Below are 20,686 nucleotides of genomic sequence, written 5' to 3'. Positions count from 1 at the left end.
CGCTGCTGCTGAAGCTGCTGCTCCTGGGTCCACCACTGCTGCTGCCTCTGCTGCTGCTGCTGTAGCTGCCACTGCTGGAGCCACCTCTGCTGCTGAAGCTGCTGCTGCCATTACTGGGTCTGCCGCTGCTGGGGCCACTGTTACCGGTGCTGGAGCCGCTGATGTTGCTGCCGGACTCTGCTCCTGCTTGGGTCCCACTGTCGGCTCACTTGGTGTGGCCCAGTCCTGGGACTGCTGCTTTGTTTGCTGGAGCTGGGCTCAGGAGGTGGGGGAGGTGAGGGAGCTGCAGCTGCTCTAGTTCTCTTGCTGCTCCATGTGTTCTTCTACCTTGTGATCTGCTCCTCCATTGCTCACTGCCGCTCTCCCTTCACGTTTCCTGAGTTGCGGAGAGCGCGGTGTGAGGGGAAGCTCCTGCACCTAGCTTTTCCTGCGGCTCGAACCAAGCCTGGTGGCTTTCTGGTGTGCCGCCGCCACTGCTGCAGTTGGTGGAGCTACCAGGGCCACTTTTGCTGGCCTATGTGGGCTCTGGATGCTCTGGATCTCTTCTACTTCTCCGCTGCCACTTGAATTTCCTATACACCTCACTTTTTAGTAAAAGGGTGTATTTTGCTGAGTTTTTTTGGTCTTTTACCCTCTCGGCTGCTTTGGCATGGTACCTACGCTGCCATCTTAACCAGAAGTCTTAGTCTGTAATTTTCTTTTTTTGTTCTGTCTTTGTCTGGCTTTGGTATCAGTGTGATGCTGACTTTGTGGAATGAGTTTGGTAGAATTCTTTCCTTTCCTATTTTATGGAAAGGTTTGAGAAGCAGTGGTGTTAGTTCTTCCATGAAGGTCTGGTAAAATTCACTAGTGAATCCACCTTGGCCTAGACTTTTTTTTAGTTGGGAGATTTTTTTATATCTGCTTGGATCTCCATACTTGTTATAGGTCGATTTAATTTTTGCCTTTTCTCTCTTTCTTCTGCCCAGATTTGCTAAGGGTTTATGAATCTTGTTTATCCTTTCAAAGAACAAATGCTTTGTTTCATTGGTTCTTTGGATTGCTTTTTGTTGTTATTTGTTTCTAATTCTAATTCATTAATTTCAGCCCTAATCTTTATTATTTCCTCCCGTCTACTGATTTTTTTTGTTGGCATTGTTCTTTTTTTAAAGCCTTAAGGTGAAGCAGTAATTTATTTACTTGTGAACTCTCTTATTTCTTGTGTGTGTGTGTGTGTGTGTGTGTGTGTGTGTGTGTGTGTGGTAGGGTTTTACTGTAGCCCAGGCTGACCTGGAATTCACTACGTAGCCTCAGGGTAGCCTTGAACTCACGTGATCCTCATACCTCTGCCTCCCGAATGCTGGGGTTAAAGGCGTGCGCCACTACACCCAGCTTCTAATTTCTTAGTGTAGGCATTTAAAGCTATAAATATACCTCTTAGGACCACCTTCATTGTGTTACAAAGATTTTGGTATGTTGTGTTCTCATTATCATTTAACTCTATGAATTTTTTATTTCATTCTTGATTTCTTCATTGGCCCATTCATCATTTAGTAGTGTATTTTTTAGTTTCCATAATTTTGTATATAATCTATAGCTTTTCTTCCTGTTGATTTATAGTTTGATTCCATTGTGGTCAGGTAGAATGCAAGGAATTATTTCAGTTTTCCTGTATTTGTTAAGATTTGCTTTGGCGGGGGGCTGGAGAGATGGCTTAGCAGTTAAGGCACTTGCCTACAAAGCCAAAGGATCCCAGTTCAATACTCTAGGTCCCATGTAAGCCAGATGCACAAGGGGGCACATGCATCTGGAGTTTGTTTACAGTGGCTGAAGGCCCTGCCATGCCTATTCTCTCCCTCTCTCTTTCTCTCTGCCTCTTTCTCTGTATCAAATAAGTAAATAAAAAATATTTTTAAAAAAGATTTGCTTTGTGTCCTAATATATGGTCTATTTTGGAGAATGTTCCATGTGCTTTTGAAAAGAATGTGTATTCTGCAGCATTTGGATGAAATGTCCTGTATATCTCTGTTAGGTCTATTTCTTCTATGACCTCATTTAATCCAGAGGCCTCTGTGTTTATTTTTTGCCAGGATAACCTGTCAATTGATGAGAGTGGGGTGTTGAAGTGACCCACTACCACTGTGTTTGGTGTTATCTGTGACCTTAGTTCTAATAGCATTTGGTTGATGAATTTGGGGGCCCACATGTTAGGTGCATATACGTTTAGGATTGTAATGTCCTCCTGTTGGAGGGTGCCTTTAATCAATATAAAGTGGCCTTCGTTATCTTTCATAACTAATGTTGGACTGAAGTCTACCTTGTCAGATATTAGCATAGAAAGCCCTGCTTGTTTTCTAGGTCCATTTGCTTGAAACACCATTTTCCAACCTTTCATCCTAAGATAATGTACATCCTTTGTAGAAAGGTGGGTTTCTTGGAGGCAACAGATTGAAGGATCCTACTTTTTAACCCAGTCTGCAAAGCTATGTCTTTTGGTTGGAGCACTGAGGCCGTTGATATTAAGAGATGTTATTGAAAGGTGTGTATTCATTTTTGCCATTTTTTTATAATTCTTACAGTTTTACCTTTGCTCACTTGTGTTAACTAATATTTGAGTATTGTTTGTTTTTTCCCAGTTCCTTATATGTGTGCTTTTCTTTTTCTTCAGCATGGAGGATTCTTTCAAGTATTTTCTGTAGAACTGGTTTTGTCTTTCAATAGTCCTTTAGCCTGCTTTTGTCATGGAATATCCTTATTTCTCCATCTATTTGAATGGATAGCTTCACAGGATAAAGTAACCTTGGTTGACAGTTATCTTTCATAACTTGGAATACATCACTCCATGCCCTTCTGGCTTTTAAAGTTTGTGTTGAGTAATCTGCTGTAGTCCTGATAGGCTTGCCTTTGTAGGTAACTTGATTTTTCTCTCTGACTGCTTTCAATATTTTTTGTTTGGTTTGTATGGTTGGTAGTTTGATTATAATATGGCAAGGAGAGGTTCTTCCCAGGTTTTGTCTGGCTGGTGTTCTAAAGGATTCCTGTATCTGCATTGGCATCTCTTTCCCAATTTGGGGGAAGTTTTCTTCTATGATTTTGATGAAGACGCCAACTCTGCCTTTGGAGTGAAATTCTTCTCCTACTATGCCCTGAATTCTTATGGTTGATCTTTTCATAGTGTCCCGAATATCTTGAAATTCCCACTCATACTTTTCTATATAAGTTTGTCTTTCTCTTTGTTGGACTGTATTAGATCTGCCACCTGGTCTTCTAGCTTAGATATGCTGTCCTCTCCTTCATCCATTCTACTGGTGAGATTTTCTACAGAGTTTCTTATTTCATTAACTGTGTTCTTTATTGCTACTAATTCTAACTAGTTTTTCTTTATTATTTCCCTTTCCATATTTATGTCTAGTATTGACCTCTTTATGTCATTAAATTGGCATCCTGTGTCTTTGCTTCTTTTGAATTCTTCTTTGGGTTCTATGAGCATATTTATAATCATTCTTTTGAAATCTTTCTTAGGTATTTCCTCTAACTCGTTCTCACTAGAGGTCATTTCTGATGCATTCATAATTTTTGGTGGATTTATATTGTCTTGATTTTTGGTGTTTCCTTGTGTTATAATGTATATATTTTTTCATCTTAGATTATTTAATGATTGGATTTTCCAGTTAGCTGGGTATTATGAGATGTATCAATCAATCTATTGTTATATATGTTCAGGTAGGAGCTTAAGGTGCTCGCTGTGGATCTGAAGACTCTCAGAGTATGTACAAAAGTGACTCCAGGTGTTGGGTGTGCCTGCTATGAGCGTATTCAAGTAGGCTAAGAGGAACAAAATACAGGCAGATTCTAAAATTTAACTAAACAATGTACACTGTCAAGGAAAGACAGCTCAGAGTATTTATCCAAGAGTAGGTATTATGACAACCAGATCCTCTGTCTGTCCCTTAGGCTGTGTGGGGCCTCACCCACTCCCTTAAGCCTGACAACAAGGCAGTTAAGATTTCTGGTCTATAGAGGTTTCCAAGTTAGCTTGTGACCAGGTGAGACCCTTCCCTAACATATAACCGAAGAGTAAACAAAGCCACTATAATTCAAGAAGCAACAAATAACAAGCCCAAAATACAGCCTATTTAAGAATGGCAAATTTGACCATCCGATTTAACGTATAATTTATCCTGATATGGAAGGTGCAATTAGCACTTCTGGTTCAGCATATATACCAGGTTTATTAGGCGACACTTTGTTGAAAATGCCTACTAAGCTTCTGAATTGAAATTCTTCTCTTTATACTATACCCGAATTCTTATGTTTGATCTTTTCATAGTGTCCCGGATATTTCGAAATTCTCATTCATACTTTCCATCTTTCTCTTTGTTGGACTGTATTACATCTGCCATCTGGTCTTCTACCTTAGATATTCTGTTCTCTCCTTCATCCATTCTACTGGTGAGACTTTCCACGGTGTTTTTATTTGGCTGATTGTGTTTTTCAGTGCTAGAATTTCTGCCTGTTTTTTCTTCAATATTTCTATTTCCTTTTCATGTCTTGTAATGACCTACTTATTTCATTAAGCTAGTTTCCTATGTTCTCTTGGCATTCCTTCAGGAGTTTGTTTTCTTCTTTGATTCATTTGATTTCTTCTTTGAGTATAGATACAATCAATTTTTGAAATATTTGTCATGGATTTCATCTAAAACAGTCTCATTGGGGGCCATTTCTTTTTTTTTTTTTCTTTTCACAATTTTTATTAACATTTTCCATGATTATAAAAAATATCCCATGGTAATACCCGCCCTCCCTCTCCCACACACTTTCCCCTTTGAAATTCCATTCTCCATCATATTACCTTCATTGGGGGCCATTTCTACTGGATTTGTAATTTTTGGTAGGATAGTATTGTCTTGATTCTTTGTATTTCTTGTATTATAAGGTTGAAATCTTTGAATACTGAGTTGATTTGATGTTTGGATTTTCTAATCTGTGGTGCTTTTAGATTTGGAAATCCAACTGTATGTACCTTCAGAGTCAGAATTTAAGATGCCAGGTGCAGCTTTTGTACTCTAATCCATCCGCAGAAGTAATCCTAGCTATTGAGTTTGCCTGCTATTAAAGTTCTAGTGGGCTGGGTAGAGCAATTTACTGGCAAATTCTAAAATTCAACTGAGAAATGTACACATTCAACAAAAAGTCAGCAGATTATGTAAATGTGGAGATTGAAACAAACAGATAACCTTATAAATCCCTAATCCCTAAGTGTGTGGCTGCTGTACACCCTTAATTCTGTCAGCCTGGAGGTTAAGATTTGTGTTCTGAAATGGGTTCCAGGTTAGCCTGGATCTGAATCAGAACCCTGCCCCCAGTAATGACAGGATAAAAGATAAAGGCCCTAAGAATTTGAAAGCAACAATAGTCAACCTACAAATACAACTTAATTAAGCTTGGTAAAGCCAACCATGAATATGTTGTAACCCATAACCTGCCCTGACATGGAAAGAGAGATTAGCATTTCCAGTGCAGGCAGGCCTATGTTGTACATCTTTTTTGTCAGTTGGCCTCATTACCTATTGGGGTGGCTTCAAATCTTGTCAAATGCTGAGTGCCCACCTTGATCCCTCCGTGTTGTGCTGTAGACCTTGTGCTCTGATTGGCTGTGCTGGATGCTCTGCGGCCAGGAGCCAAATGCGTTCTCTGGAGTGTTCTGTTGCTGTCAGTTGGGGGTTGGGAGAGTGCAGGAAGCCTGGAGTTGCACTGCTACTGCTCAGCTGGTCCTGCTGACTCCTCTTCAGATTCCTTTATTTTTCAAGGAGGCTGATGAGGTTGGAAAATCCCCTTGTTTGGTCTCTGCTTCTGCAGCTGGGTACTGGGCAGGTGCGCAGATCCACAAGCGCATCTGTGGGATTCTGGCCAATTTCCTCCTTTCTGATAGATCTTAGTCTCTCCTGCTTCTCCGCTGTGGTGGATAAAAAACCTATACACCATCACTTTTCAGACAAAGTGTATTTTGCTCAAATCCCTCCCTAGGCTAGATTAGTATGACTCCTATGAAGCCATCTTACATGGAAGTCTTCTAATTTTTGAATATAGGTAAGATGGCTTAAGTTTCCCTCTTAGGACTACCTTCATTGTTTCCCATAGGTTTTGCTATGTTGTGCTTCCATTATATTTGGCGATAGGAAATTTTTTATTTACTTCTTGATTTCTTCCGTGACCCCATTCATCAGTAATACTGCTCCTATTTCACCATCTTAACCAGAAGTCTGGTCTAGATTCCTATATATTATCTTAGTCTCTTTTTATCATGCAATGTTTTTCTTTTTCCTCCTATGACAAGGGATAATTTTACTGTGATAGCTGAATTGGCAACTGTGGTCTTTTAGTACATTAAATCCATCATTCCAAGCCCTTCTGGCTTTTAGAGTTTCCATTGATAAATCAACTGCTGTTCTGATGTGTTTGTCCTTATATGTGATGAGATGTTTATCTCTTTCAGCTTTCTAGTACTCTTTGTTCATTTTATGTATTTTTTATTTTAAATATAATATGATATGGGGAATTTCTTTTCTGACTCTATTTGGTGTTATGCATGCATGCCTCTTGAACTCAGATAGGCCCCTGTTTCCCAAGATTTGGGAAGACTTCTCCTGTAATTTTATTTAAAACACTTTCTATGCTGTTGACCTGAAGTTTTTTTTCTTATATGCTCATAATTTGAACATTTGTCCTTTTTAGGTATCTCACATTTCCCTCGTGTTCTACTCATGTTTTGAATGGATTATTGATTTGGGCATCCTGATGTATTTCCTCCACCTTATCCTGCAGTATTCATATTCTGCCTTCCATTGGCCTATCCTGTTGGTAAGGCTCTTCAGGGTTCCTATTATATAGTATTGCATTTCCAATAAGTGTTGCTTCATTGTCTCTATCTCTTTACTGAGTTCCACTTTCTTTTCTTTTCATGGTTTGACTTTCTCATCACATTTAGTTTATTTAGAAGTAATTTGGTTATCTAATGAGTTCGATCAGTTGATTGTTTGAGTGTTCTTGGATTTATTCAGGCATTTGTTCATGTTCCCTATATTAACTCTGGTTTGCAACTCTTTATCTGAAATTTACTCCAAATAGTACCTGTTGGAGGCTTCTGCTACAGTTCTAGGCATTCTTGGTGGGGATATTTTTCCTTGGCTTCTTGTGTTACTTGTTTTGGACTGGGATTTGCACATCTGCAGATATTTCCATTGTCTCATCAAGAGTATAGCAACACCTGCTGTGATTGGGACAGAGGAATAGATGCGGGTCAGAAAAGACAACTTGGAATTCACTCAACCTACTTCAGCTGCTCCACTGCATGCACAAGTGAACATGTAACTGGGCTCACCTACTTCAGCTGCTTTTCTGGGTGCCCAGAATGAACACATGACTGGGTGAGGGGAAGGAGGAGCCAAGCACACACTCATTCACCCAGGCCAGCCCTTGCTGGGCATGCAGCTGGGCTTGGAGAGAGGGATGTAAATGTGGGTGCATGCATGCCGCAGCATATGTGTGGAGGTTAGCAGCTGACATTCAAGTTGGTCCTTGCCTGTCCACCTTAATTGAAAGCATGGTTTTGGCTCTGAATAAATAAAAACTACAAAAAAACAAGCTGGGCATGGTGGCCCACACCTTTAATCCCAGCACTCAGGAGGCAGAGGTAAGAGGATCACCGTGAGTTCAAGGTCACCCTGAGACTACATGGTGAATTCCAAGTCAGCCTGAGCTACAGTGAAACCCTACCAAGAAAGAAAGAAAGAAAGAAAGAAAGAAAGAAAGAAAGAAAGAAAGAAAGAAAGAAAGAAAGAAAGAAAGCAAGCAGGCAAGCAGGCAGAGAACTGGTGGAAGAGCAATGGCAGAGGACACCCAACTTTGCACTGCGGCCGCCACAGGCACACACACATGCACCACCCCATGAGCACACACATCCCACACAAACAAAAAGAAAAGCCAGTGTGATTGCACACACCTGTAACTCCAGTGCTGAGTGGGGTGGAGATAAGAAGATCACCAGGGCTCTCTCTACTCAGCTAGTCAAACCAAGAAACAATTGAGACTGTCTTGGGAAAATAAGGTAGAAGAGCAATAGACTAAGACTCCTGATGTATTCCTCTGGCTTTGCACTGTGCACACAGCATGCATGCCAATGCACATGCTCGTGCCTATACCACACTCATCGCACAACAAAAAAATAATAATTAAAAAGTTCACTGCTTAGCCGGGCGTGGTGGCGCACGCCTTTAATCCCAGCACTCGGGAGGCAGAGGTAGGAGGATTGCAGAGAGTTCGAGGCCGCCCTGAGACTACATAGTGAATTCCAGGTCAACCTGAGCTCAATTACAAGAAGGAAAAGTGAATACCAGAGCCAGGGACCCAGCCTCATGTTGACTGGGAGCTTTTCTCTCTTTTCACATGTGTGTGTGGGGGGGTATAGTGCATGCACATGTCAGTGCCCTTGCAGCACCCAGTATGCTCACCAGAAGCAGGGTCACTTGCCTGCAGTGGCCCGTCATCAAGTTTCTCACCCATTGCTCTTCCACCTGATCTTGTCTTCAAGCTGGAGTCCCTTTTTACTGTTTTGAGAGTGTTGCAGTCAGCTTTAGTTGCTGGCACAAAGCACTGAACCAAAGCAGCTTGTGGGAGGGAAGGGTTGACTTTGGCTTTACAGACTGTAGGGGAAATGGTGCATGAGGGCTGGAGAAATGGCTTGGTAGTTAAGGTGCTTGCCTGCAAAGCCTAAGGAGCCAGGTTCTGTTCCCCAGTATCCACATTAGCCCGATGCACAAGGTGGCTCATGTGTCTGGAGTTTGTTTACAGTGGCTAGAGATCCTGGTGCACCCATTCTCTCTCCCAAAATACATTTTTTTTTTTAAAGTGGCATGAGTAAAGGATAGACATTGCCTCCTGGCCAACATCATGGGGACAAAAGCAGCAGGAGAGTGTGCCAAACACTGGCAAGGGGCAACTGGCTATAACAGCCATAAGCTTTCCCCCAACAATATACCTCCTCCAGGAGGCTCCAATTTCCAAATTTCCACCAGCTGGGGACCTAGCATTGAGAACACATAAACTTATGTGGGACACCTGAATCAAACCACCACAGAAAAATTGAGGGGCTCCTTCAATTCTCAGGCCTGTGCTCCCCTGAAGGACTGGGATTACAGGTGCATGGCCACACCTAGCTGTTTTACATGGGATCTGGAGATGTTAACCTAGGCAGTTTCAGGCCCCTCAGAGTCTCATGCATGTGCAGGAAGCGCCCCTAACCTCTGAGCCATCTCTCCAACCTTTAGGAGCTCTTGGGAGCAAATAAAACTGTCAGATGGATGGTGGAGACAGAGGGCCAGAGAGGGGTTCCCCGAGGCAGTTTGAGACCCTGGTATGGGATGCTGAGCATGGGAACCCCCTGAGCCATGTCCCAGGTCTGGGTATCACCCTGGAGGCCCTTGCCTGAGGGTCTAGCAGGGTTGTTTAGTGCCCAAGGCCTGGGAAAACCTCAGTGCACCTGCCATGGCTGGTGAAGCTCTGCATGGGAGACACCCTGACCCATGCTCACGTATTGATGAAGATGTGCATGCCACCTTCAGTTGACCACCACTCTTCCCTGAGTTGCAGATCAGGAAATGGTGGCCGAGTGTTCTGCGACCAGCAACCGCATGTGCCAATGCCGAACAGGCCATTTCTACCAAGATTCTGGGTCCTATGAATTCTGCAGGATCTGTACCAGGTAAGTGACACCACGCACAGACGCATTTGCATGGGTCAGAGGTGGTCTTGGACCTGGGCCTGAGTGAGGGGTGATACTTAACGAGCTGAGACCAGTAAGATGTGTGACTTACAGCCAGCTCCATTAACTGCACACTGGTGGAGGCAGGCTCCCCAGGAGCTGACAGCGTCTCTGCTCTTGGCTCTTCCAAACCAGGTGTACCATTCTCCAGCTGTTTCCTGCCTGCACACATTCTATTGAACATAGTGCTTTTGCCTTATGCTACCATTTCCCTGTATTGTGTGTGTGTGTGTGTGTGTGTGTGTGTGTGTGTGCGCGCGCGCATATGTGCATATGTATATGTTTAGGTGTGGAGGCCAGAGGTCAACCACAGGTCTTTTCTCAGGAACTATCCACCTTGAGGTTTTTTAGGGGTTTTTGTTGTTGTTATTGGTTTTGTTTTTTGTTTTTTGGTGTTTGGTTTTTTTTGGTCTTTCCTTCCCCTACCCCCCTTTTTAAACATTTTTATTTATTTATTTGAAAGAGAGAGAGAAAGTATGGTCTCTTGCTGCTGCAAAGGAACTACAGATACTTGTGCCATGTTGTGCATGTAGCTTTATACATGGGTACTTAGGAAGTGAATCCATGCCAGCAGATTTGGCCAGCAAAAAAAAAAAAAAAAAAAAAAAACTTTTTCGAGGAAAAACGAGTTTTTCGAGGTAGGGTCTCGCTCTAGCTCAGGCTGACCTGGAATTCACTATGGAGTCTCAGGGTGGCCTCGAACTCACGGCGATCCTCTTAGCGCTACCTCTCGAGTGCTGGGATTAAAGGCGTGCACCACCACGCCCAGCTAAAAAATAACTTCTTTTTTTTGAGGTAATATAACAGGTGCTAAGTGTCCAGGAAGGTCCTTAAACCCCAACCCTAGGTTCGTTTCTTTTTTTTTTTTTTTTTTAATTTTTTTAATATATTTTTTTAATTTTGTATTTATTTATTTGAGAGCGACAGACACAGAGAGAAAGACAGATAGAGGGAGAGAGAGAGAATGGGCACGCCAGGGCTTCCAGCCTCTGCAAACGAACTCCAGACGCGTGCGCCCCCTTGTGCATCTGGCTAACGTGGGACCTGGGGAACCGAGCCTTGAACCGGGGTCCTTAGGCTTCACAGGCAAGCGCTTAACCGCTAAACCATCTCTCCAGCCCCCTAGGTTCGTTTCTAATTTTAGTCAAAGAATTGAATAAAAAAAGAAGACTGAGAAAGATAATTACTAAATTATTGTATTTATTGAGGGAACTAAAGCCAAGGAAAGACACCCACGGGGCTAGAGGTCCCACGCGGAGGGCCTGGGGAAGAAAGCATAGAAAGACAAGAGAGAAGAAAGTTCAAGGAGCCCCTGCCATGTGTGGAGCTGGAGGGCATAAAGGAGGCCATATGGAGAGTAAGGGTAGGGGCCTGCTGGCTGAGCCTGGGCCAAGCCAGCCCAGGCCTAGCAGACGGAAAAACACCTTCACATCTGAAAGTTCCCAAGTGGTCAGAGAGCCTGCATCCTCCTTGCAAAGGGATTTATAACCTTAGGGTGGTGGGCTCTCTTCCAGCTCAAGTGAACCAGAGGGACACCTGGTTGGTTAGGGCGAGGGGCTGTCTCAGGAAGAGGCCAGCCCTGGCACCAAATTCCAGGGGCTGAACCTGACCAACCACAACATTTAAATCCCATGAAAGACCTCCCTCCCAGGAGAGATCCAGGTTGTTTGTGAAAAAACAGGTCTAGGGAAGAAATAAGAGGTCATCTTTGATTTCTAGAAAGTGCAAACTCTTCTACACTTTTCACCTTCAGGGGTCTAATCTCCCTAACTCTACCTCCCTCTCAGCAGGGTCTCTAGCCCAGGCTGACCTGGAATTCACTATGTAGTCTCAAACTCAATGCAGTCCTCCTACCTCTGCCTCCCAAATTCTGGGATTAAAGGCGTGTGCCACTATTGCCCAGCTATGAAAATGCTTTTAACCACTGAACCAATTCTACAGCCCACTTTGTTTGCTTCTTCTTTTTCTTTTTTTTTTTTGTTTGTATGGTGTGGTCTGTGTGGTGTGTCTGTGTGTGTGTGTAGATGCACAAATCCTGTGTGCACATGTGCAGAGGCCAGAGAAAAATATCTGATGTCCTCCTCTGTCATTCCTGCTTTAATTCCTTGAGATGGAGTCTCTCACTAAACTCAGCACTGGGGTTACAAGCATGTGCAGCCACGCCTGGATTTTTACATGGGTGCTGGGAATTGAACTTGTGTCCCCATGCTGCCACAGCAAGCACTCTTACCCACTGAGTCATCTCCCCAGCCCATGCCTAGGTTTTTTTTTAATATTTTTGTTTATTTTTATTTATTTGAGAGTGACAGACAGAGAAAGAGGCAGGTAGAGAGAGAGAATGGGCGTGCCAGGGCCTCCAGCCACTGCAGACGAACTCCAGATGCGTGCACCCCCTTATGCATCTGGCTAACATGGGTCCTGGGGAACCGAGCCTCGAACCGGGGTCCTTAGGCTTCACAGGCAAGCGTTTAACCGCTAAGCCATCTCTCCAGCCCCCATGCCGAGATTTTTGTGTGGGTGCTAGGTAATTGAACTCAGGTGCTCTCAGGCCCTCTTAGGCTCTCAGGCTTATGCAGCAAGTGCTTTTAACCACTGAGCCATGTCCCCAGCTCCACTTGGCTGTTTTTTGAACTTGAACGCAGGTCCTCATGCATCCACATCAAGCACTTTACCTACTGAGCCATCTCTCTAGCCCTTCCTGTCCCTTTTTAAGGCATTACTTCCTGCTTTTCTGTCTCACTTTTTCAAGTCTCTGTGATCCTCTGTCAGTTCTGTGGACAATCTCTGTCTCTGTATCCCTTCAGGCTAAGACCCTTCCTGCCTTCTGGGTTCTGCCCATCACAAGCCCAGTTTTGTTCACAAGCATCCGCCCATCACACCTAAGGTTGTCTAAGTGCATTCCACTCACCTTCACTGACTGGGTGTGTGCACAGACAGCTGGGGAAAGTATGTCCCCACCCTGTGACAACCAGTGAGATGATTCATTCGCAGCTCACAGTGGTGAGCTGGGGCCTCTCTGGCCTCGGGGATGAAGGACTTAGTGCCCAGCATCTCCAAGACTGGTTTCCAGCTGTGAACAAGCAGACACTGGCTGGGCAGACTCAGGCTCCCTAGAGGGTCTGAGAGATTTGTCCAGAGTGTTGTGCTTTGTGAGGTCTACAAAAGACTTCCCTCATTTCCAGGATGATGGGGGGTGGGGGCAGATGCAGTGGGTGGCAAGGCTTGCTGGAGGTGCTTTTAGAGAAATCCAGGGTTGTTGCCCCTCAGTTAGTTAGAAGCTGAGAGCTTTGGTGCCCTGAGGGATATCAGCTAGCACAGAAACCTCTCGGGCCAGCTGAACTGTTACCTCTACCAAGGTGTGCTAGCGGGAGGCACAGGCCCGTGACATGTGGCAACTGGAAGAACCCGCAATGCTTGTGACTCTGGTAACAGTGGGGCAGGTCCCTTCTTTCCTCATCCAAGGCCACCAACAAAGCTATAGACATCCATGGAGGAAAAACTCATTAACCTTAGTGATCATTATTATATGATAGTGTCTGGCATGCCAATCGGGAGGTGACAGGCATGTTGCCCACAGTCCTTCTCAAGGTCTTGGATCACGGTGCTTCCTGATGTGGCCAGTCCTTCTGGGCCCCCTACTGATGACAGGGACAACCCAGAGGGAATAACTGAGGCTTTCTCTCTCCAGGTGTCCCCCAGGGGTTCCTGTCCTTCAAGAATGCAATGCCACAGCAGACACAGTGTGCAGTTTGACTGGTTCAGGTAAGACAGTTTTATGGGGGAGGGGAGCACATGTGGAGGTCAGAGTGTGGGGGTTCCAGAACAGGCAGGTAGTTTCTGGCTAGGCAGGATAGGGAAGGCCCTTAAGGGAGAGATCTTAGGTCACACCCTCGCCGCACCTATCTCAGCTCAGCCTGCCTGCTTCGTTTCCGTTGTGGGATTCCCATCTCTTTGCATGTGTGCCCTGCCCAGGTGTGGGTGGATTCCTCCTCTGAGCCCAGGCTGATTGGCTGGGACATCTGAGGCAGGTGCACCTAGGTGTTCCAAATGCAAACTCTGAAATGTATCTTCTTTAACTCACAGAGAGATTGGCTTCCTCGAGAACTGTGGCAATAACACTTTTGGGTCTTAGCACCAGTAAGATGTCTCTCTCCCACTCTGGCAACCCTGCCAGGGTAGGAAGGGACTCTTTTTGTTACTGTGTTTACTTTTCATCTTTTTGGAAGTGTGTGTTTGTTAAGCCCTTCTCGTATTCCCTGATCTCAGGTCCATGTTCGTTTCCCTGGGCTCCTGAGCCACGCGATGGACCCTTCTCCCCGCTCCACCTTCTCTTCCTCAGCCCTTTCCCTGTGACATCTGAATAAAATGTGGGGTTTTAAAGATCATTTCTCGAGTCTGGAATTGCCAGTTCTTTGGCCAATTTGCAGATATGCACTCAGGGCTCGGGGTTCCAGGAAGCATTTCAGAACCCCAAATTTATCTGTTACAAGAGGACAGACAACCTTGGAAGGGGGGTTGTCATGTCCTTTCGCCTTCTTTGAGACATAGTCTCGATTTTTTCTTTTTTTTTTTTTAATAGCCTCATTTTTGTTTGGTTCTTTTAAATTTTTATTTATTTGAGAGCAACAGACAGAGAAGAGGGAGATAGAGAGAATGGGCATGCCCAGGGCCTCCAGCCACTGCAGACAAACTCCAGACACATGTGCCTCCCTTGTGCATCTGGCTAATGTGGGTCCTGGGGAATCAAGCCTTGAACCGGGGTCCTTAGGCTTCACAGGTAAGCACTTAACTGTTAAGCCATCTCTCCAGCCCTATAGCCTCGGGTTTTTTTTTTTTTTAATTTTTATTAACATTTTCCATGATTATAAAATATATCCCATGGTAATTCCCTCCCTCCCCACCCCCACACTTTCCCATTTGAAATTCCATTCTCCATCATATTACCTCCCCATTACAATCATTGTAATTACATATATACAATATCAACCTATTAAGTATCTTCCTCCCTTCCTTTCTCTTCCCTTTATGTCTCCTTTTTACCTTACTGGCCTCTGCTACTAAGTATTTTCATTCTCACGCAGAAGCCCAGTCATCTGTAGCTAGGATCCACATATGAGAGAGAACATGTGGCGCTTGGCTTTCTGGGCCTGGGCTACCTGACTTAGTATAATACTTTCCAGGTCCATCCATTTTTCTGCAAATTTCATAACTTCATTTTTCTTTACCGCTGAGTAGAACTCCATTGTATAAATGTGCCACATCTTCATTATCCACTCATCAGTTGAGGGACATCTAGGCTGGTTCCATTTCCCAGCTATTATAAATTGAGCAGCAATAAACATGGTTGAGCACGTACTTCTAAGGAAATGAGATGAGTCCTTTGGATATATGCCTAGGAGTGCTATAGCTGGGTCATATGGTAGATCAATCTCTAGCTGTTTTAGGAACCTCCACACTGCTTTCCACAATGTATAGCCTCGTTTTTGATGCCCACAAGTTCCTGGGCTCTCCTGGCTCTTTCCCATCTCCACAGGCACATTAGGACCACAGACACGTGTACCACTTTACATCTGGCTTTATGTGGGAGCTAGGAAATGGAGGAGGGCAGGCAGGCAAGCTTGCAAGCCAATGCCTTTAACAACTGAGCCATCTTCTTTGCCCCAGGTTTGTTTTTATAAGATGAATATCCTTATTGAGGTAGAATTCCCATCAGTAAAATTAACTATTTTTTTTTAATTTTTATTTATTTATTTATTTATTTATTTGAGAGCAACAGACACAGAGAGAAAGACAGATAGGGGGAGAGAGAGAGAATGGGCGCGCCAGGGCTTCCAGCCACTGCAAACGAACTCCAGATGTGTGCGCCCCCTTGTGCATCTGGCTAACGTGGGACCTGGGGAACCGAGCCTCGAACCGGGGTCCTTAGGCTTCACAGGCAAGCGCTTAACCGCTAAGCCATCTCTCCAGCCCAAAATTAACTATTTAAAAGAAAGCAGCCTAGTGGCACTGAAGACCACCCCTGAATTATTGTTCCAAAACATACGCATCAGCACAGAAGAAATCTCTGCCACCACTAACAGTCACCCCCCCACCCCCCATTCCACTGTGCGGGCCTGCAGCACAAAGGTGGAAACAGACCCCAAAGGAGGGAGTGGGAATGAATCTGAGACAAGAAACACAAGGAATGGAGCCAAGACAAGTTCTGATCAAGGCTCAGGTTTATTCAGGCAGACACAAGCTTACATACAGAAGACAGAACTTTCTCAACAATGCCTAAGTGCCTAAGGTCAGCTTCACCAGGGCCATGTGGTGCCTCTATCAGGTGCCTACGCCTTATGTTAAATAATGCCTTTGTAACTGGCTTCACCTCACCTGGGCTGCCTTCTCACCTAGGCTGTAGGATAAAGCCTTTGTGTTAAGAGATTAAAGAGCAGCTGCAGCTCCCGACATTCCACCACTTAGGGTTCTTTCTCAGTGGACCAGCCTGTTGGGGACGATTCCGTAGAAATGAAATCACACTACAGATAGCATCTGTGGATGGCAGTGCTGAGTGGCATGTGTTCAAGGTCAACCAGGTCATCCCTCCTATCACTGCCTCCTTTTATTGCCGAATAATCCTAAACACAGCCCACCTCCTGTTTTTTGTTTATCTTCTAATGGAATTTTTTTTTAATTTTTTTTAAATTTTTATTTATTTATTTGAGAGTGACAGACACAGAGAGAAAGACAGATAGAGGGAGAGAGAGAGAATTGGCGCGCCAGGGCTTCCAGCCTCTGCAAACAAACTCCAGACGCGTGCGCCCCCTCGTGCATCTGGGTAACGTGGGACCTGGGGAACCGAGCCTCGAACCGGGGTCCTTAGGCTTCACAGGCAAGCGTTTAACCGCTAAGCCATCTCTCCAGCCCCTAATGGAATTTTTAATAATTCATTAAAATTAAATAGATCTTCCATGTATGTGTCTGTGCTCATATGCATGTTTGTGTGTGAGAGTGCATGTATGTTCATACTAGGTAGAAGCCCTTGAGCTTCTGGGTAATTCTCCTGTCCCCCATGTCCTTTCTTGCCCCAGGCGCCCTGGTTATTACAGAGGTTAGCACTATAGCATGCAGCTTTGTGTGCGATCTGGGGATCCAAACTCACGTACTCATGCTGACACAGCCAGCACTTTATGCACTGAACCGTCTCCCCAGTCCCTAAAACAGACCTTCGAGCCAAGCGTTCAGTTGGGACGGAACAGTCATTTCAAGAAGTGGTGCTGAGCCGGGCGTGGTGGCTCACGCCTTTCATTCCAGCACTCGGGAGGCAGAGGTAGGAGGATCGCCGTGAGTTCAAGGCCACCCTGAGACTATAGATTTAATTCCAGATCAGCCTGGACCACAGTGAGACCCTACCTCAAAAAACCAAAAAAAAAAAAAAAAAAGAAGAAGTGGTGCTGAGAAAACTGGGTGTGGAGAATGAAGCTAGGCCTCATTTAATAACAAATACAAATATCAGAGCCCCTGGCTATAGCTCAGTGGTAGAGTGTGTGTGCCTAGCATGTGTGAGGCCCTAGCTTCAATCCCCAGCTCCACAAAAAAAAAAAAGAGTAATTCAAGACAGGTGTTGCAGATACAGGCATGTAATCCCAGCAGTTGGGAGATGGACGCAAGGAGGATCCGAAGTTCAAGGTCAATCTTAATTACATAGCAAATTCAAGGCCAGCGTGAGATACATGAGAGTCCCAACCCCTGCACTAGTTAATTCAAACTTGATTAGAAACCAAAGAACTTTCAGGTGTGATGGCATCCACCATTAGTCATAGCACCAGGAGGCTGTGGGTAGGAAGCTCACCATGAAAGTGAGGCCAGCCTGAGGCTATAGAGTGAGTCCCATGTTCGCCTAGACTGGAGTGAGATCATGCCTTGAAAACAAAACAAAAAAGCCCAAAGAGCCAGTACTAATACTATATAATTCTGACAATTAAACCTAGGGCAAAGTCTTCATGGCATTGAACTTGACATTGATTTCATTTTTGTTGTTGTTGTTTGTTTTTCTGAGTTAGGGTCTCACTCTACCTCCGGCTGACCTGGAATTCACTATGTAGTCTCAGGGTAGCCTTGAAGTCTCGGTGACCATCCTACCTCTGCCTCCCGAGTGCTGGGATTAAAGGTGTGTGCCACCACACTGGGCTGATCTCATTTTTTATTTGTGTGTGTGTGCACAACGCTTACTGCCACAAACACCAGATACTTGCACCATTTTTTTAAAAGATTTTTGACAACTTCCATAATTACATACAATAAACCATGGTAATTCCTCCCCCTCCACCTTTTCCCTTTGCCACTCCACTCTCCATCATACCCCTTCCTCCTCTCAATCGGTCTCTTTTATTTATTTTTATTTATTTTTAATTTTTTATTTATTTATTTGAGAGTGACAGACAGAGAGAGAAAGACAGATACAGGGAGAGAGAGAGAGAATGGGCGTGCCAGGGCTTCCAGCCTCTGCAAACGAACTCCAGACATGTGCGCCCCCTTGTGCATCTGGCTAACGTGGGACCTGGGGAACCGAGCCTCAAACTGGGGTCCTTAGGCTTCACAGGCAGGTGCTTAACCGCTAAGCCATCTCTCCAGCCCGGTCTCTTTTATTTTTGATGTCATCATCTTTTCCTCCTATTATGAGGGTCTTGTGTAAGTAGTGCCAGGCACTGCAAGGTTGTGGATATCCAGGCCATTTTGTGTCAGAGGAGTGTATTGTAAGGAGTCCTACCCTTCCTTTGGCTTTTACATTTCTTTCCACCACCTCTTCCATAATGGACCCTGAGCCTTGGATGGTGTAATAGAGATATTTCAGTGCTAAGCACTCCTCTGTCAATTCTTCTCAGCATTAAAAATTTTTTTTTAGATATTTGATTTATTTACAAGCAAAGAGAGAGAGAAAGTGGGTGCACCAGTGCCTCTAGCTACTACAAACTCCAGGTACATGTACCACTTTGTGCATCCAGCTTTATGTGGGTATGAGGGAATCAAACCTGGGTTACTAGGCTTTGCAGGCAAATACCTTAAGTACTGAGCCATCTCTCCAGCCCATATTTTTTTTACATTTGGCTTTTGCAGGTGGCTTGGGAATTGAGCCACAGGCCAACAGGCTTTGCAAGCAAGTGCCTGTAACTGCTGAGCCATCTTCCAACCCCTGAAATTGATTTCTGATATGACACCATAGAAAATAAAATACTAAATAGGCAAAAGGATATACAAACCTTAATACTCTCTGAGCAACAAAGAATTCAAAGCATGAGACACCCACCAAATGGTAGAAAAAAATGTTTTTTATGATTTATTTTTATTTGAGAGCAAGAATGAGGCAGAGAGAGGAAGAGAGAGAGAGCACATGCCAGGGCATCCAGCCACTGCAGACGCATGTACCACTTTGTGCATCTGGGTTTCATAGGTCTTCAGGAATCAAACCTGAGTCCTTTGGCTTTGCAGGCAAATGCCTTAACTCCTAAGCCATATATCCAACCTGAGAAAAAAATGTTTGCACCTCACATTGGATGAAGAAACAATATTCAGAATACATAAAGAACTTATACAACTGAACAAGAGTGCAGAAGTCAGCTCAACTTAAAAATGAAACACGGGCTTTTTTGTTTGTTTTGAGACAATGTCTCATGAAGCCCATGCTGGTCTTTAGCTTGCTATGTAGCTGAGGATGTCCTTAAACTCTTGATCCACCTGCCAAAGCCTCCAGAGTACTGGGATTACAGGCATGCACTGTCATACCCACTTAAAAGACTTTAACAAATGTTCCTACAAAGATTCACAGAGAACATCAAGCCCATGGGCTGTGCTCAACATCTCTGTTCATGAGTGAGTATGAATGAAACTGCAAAGAGACAATTCACACCCATAAGGATGCCACTAACTTAAGAATGACTCCAAAAGAAAACATACCATAGGGCTGGAGAGATGGCTTAGCAGTTAAGCTCTTGCCTGTGAAGCCTAAGGACTCTGGTTCGAGGCTTGGTTCCCCAGGTCCCACGTTAGCCAGATGCACAAGGGGGCGCATGCGTCTAGAGTTCATTGGCAGAGGCTGGAAGCCCTGGCGCGCCCATTCTCTCTCTCTCCCTCTATCTGTCTTTCTCTCTGTGTCTGTCGCTCTCAAATAAGTAAATTAATTAATTAATTAATTTTAAAAAAAGGAAACATAACATAAAGTCATAAGTTCTTAGGAAAAAAATGAGACCCTCACATACTACTTATGGGCTTAGAAAATAGTGTGGCCATTGTGGAAAACAGATTATCCCTCCAAGTATTAAAGATAACATGATGTGGTGGCACATACCTTTAATCCCAACAATCAGGAGGCAGAGGTGGAAAGATCATTGCAAATTTAAAGCCACCCTGAAACTACATTCCAGATCAGCCTGTGTTAGAGCAAGACCCTACCTTGAAAAACCAAAACAACAACAACAAAAAATAACATTATGAAAGCCAAGCATTGTAGTTCACACTTATAATCCCAGCACTATGGAAGCTAAAATAGGAGGATTACCAAGAGTTCTAGGTCAGTCCTGGCTAGAATGAGATACTGCCTTTGTAAGGAAAGTGTAAGAGAAAAGCAAAAGAGAACAGCGGACTAGGTCTCTACAGAGAGACTCTATTAGAGAAAACAGTGAGGGGCCTCAACTTTCCCACAGGATGAAGGCGGAAGCACTGGGCCAGGCTGGAGTGTAAGCTTATAAGGAAAATCCTAAGAGAAACAGGCTGGACCAGGTGCAGTTGATAAGAAAATTGTAGCTGTTTGTATCCTTGTTCAGAACAGGCTTCTTCAGCCAGGAGTGTCTAAGGGAGGACACTCAGATGGTCTCTGGTTCTTCAAGGCCACCTAGGCTAAGGGGAGTACAT

The 20,686-nt window shown here is 44.3% G+C and overlaps 1 protein-coding gene across 2 annotated transcripts in view; it reads left to right on the top strand.

The window, feature by feature from the left end:
* The window catches only part of LOC101600711 (tumor necrosis factor receptor superfamily member 23-like), a 61,795-nt gene that overhangs the window by 31,323 nt on the left and 9,786 nt on the right, over positions 1 to 20,686 (top strand). For both annotated transcript variants that reach the window (XM_045137689.1, XM_045137681.1), the window contains exons 4-5: positions 9,628 to 9,739; positions 13,488 to 13,561. In XM_045137689.1, coding sequence (XP_044993624.1) covers positions 9,628 to 9,739; positions 13,488 to 13,561 — 186 coding nt within the window. The remainder of the gene's footprint in view (positions 1 to 9,627; positions 9,740 to 13,487; positions 13,562 to 20,686) is intronic.

Source organism: Jaculus jaculus, chromosome 1 (genome assembly GCF_020740685.1).
Source record: "Jaculus jaculus isolate mJacJac1 chromosome 1, mJacJac1.mat.Y.cur, whole genome shotgun sequence".
Taxonomy (NCBI): domain Eukaryota; kingdom Metazoa; phylum Chordata; class Mammalia; order Rodentia; family Dipodidae; genus Jaculus; species Jaculus jaculus.
The sequence above is the reverse complement of the archived record's forward strand: the minus strand, read 5'-3'. Positions and strand labels throughout refer to the sequence as shown.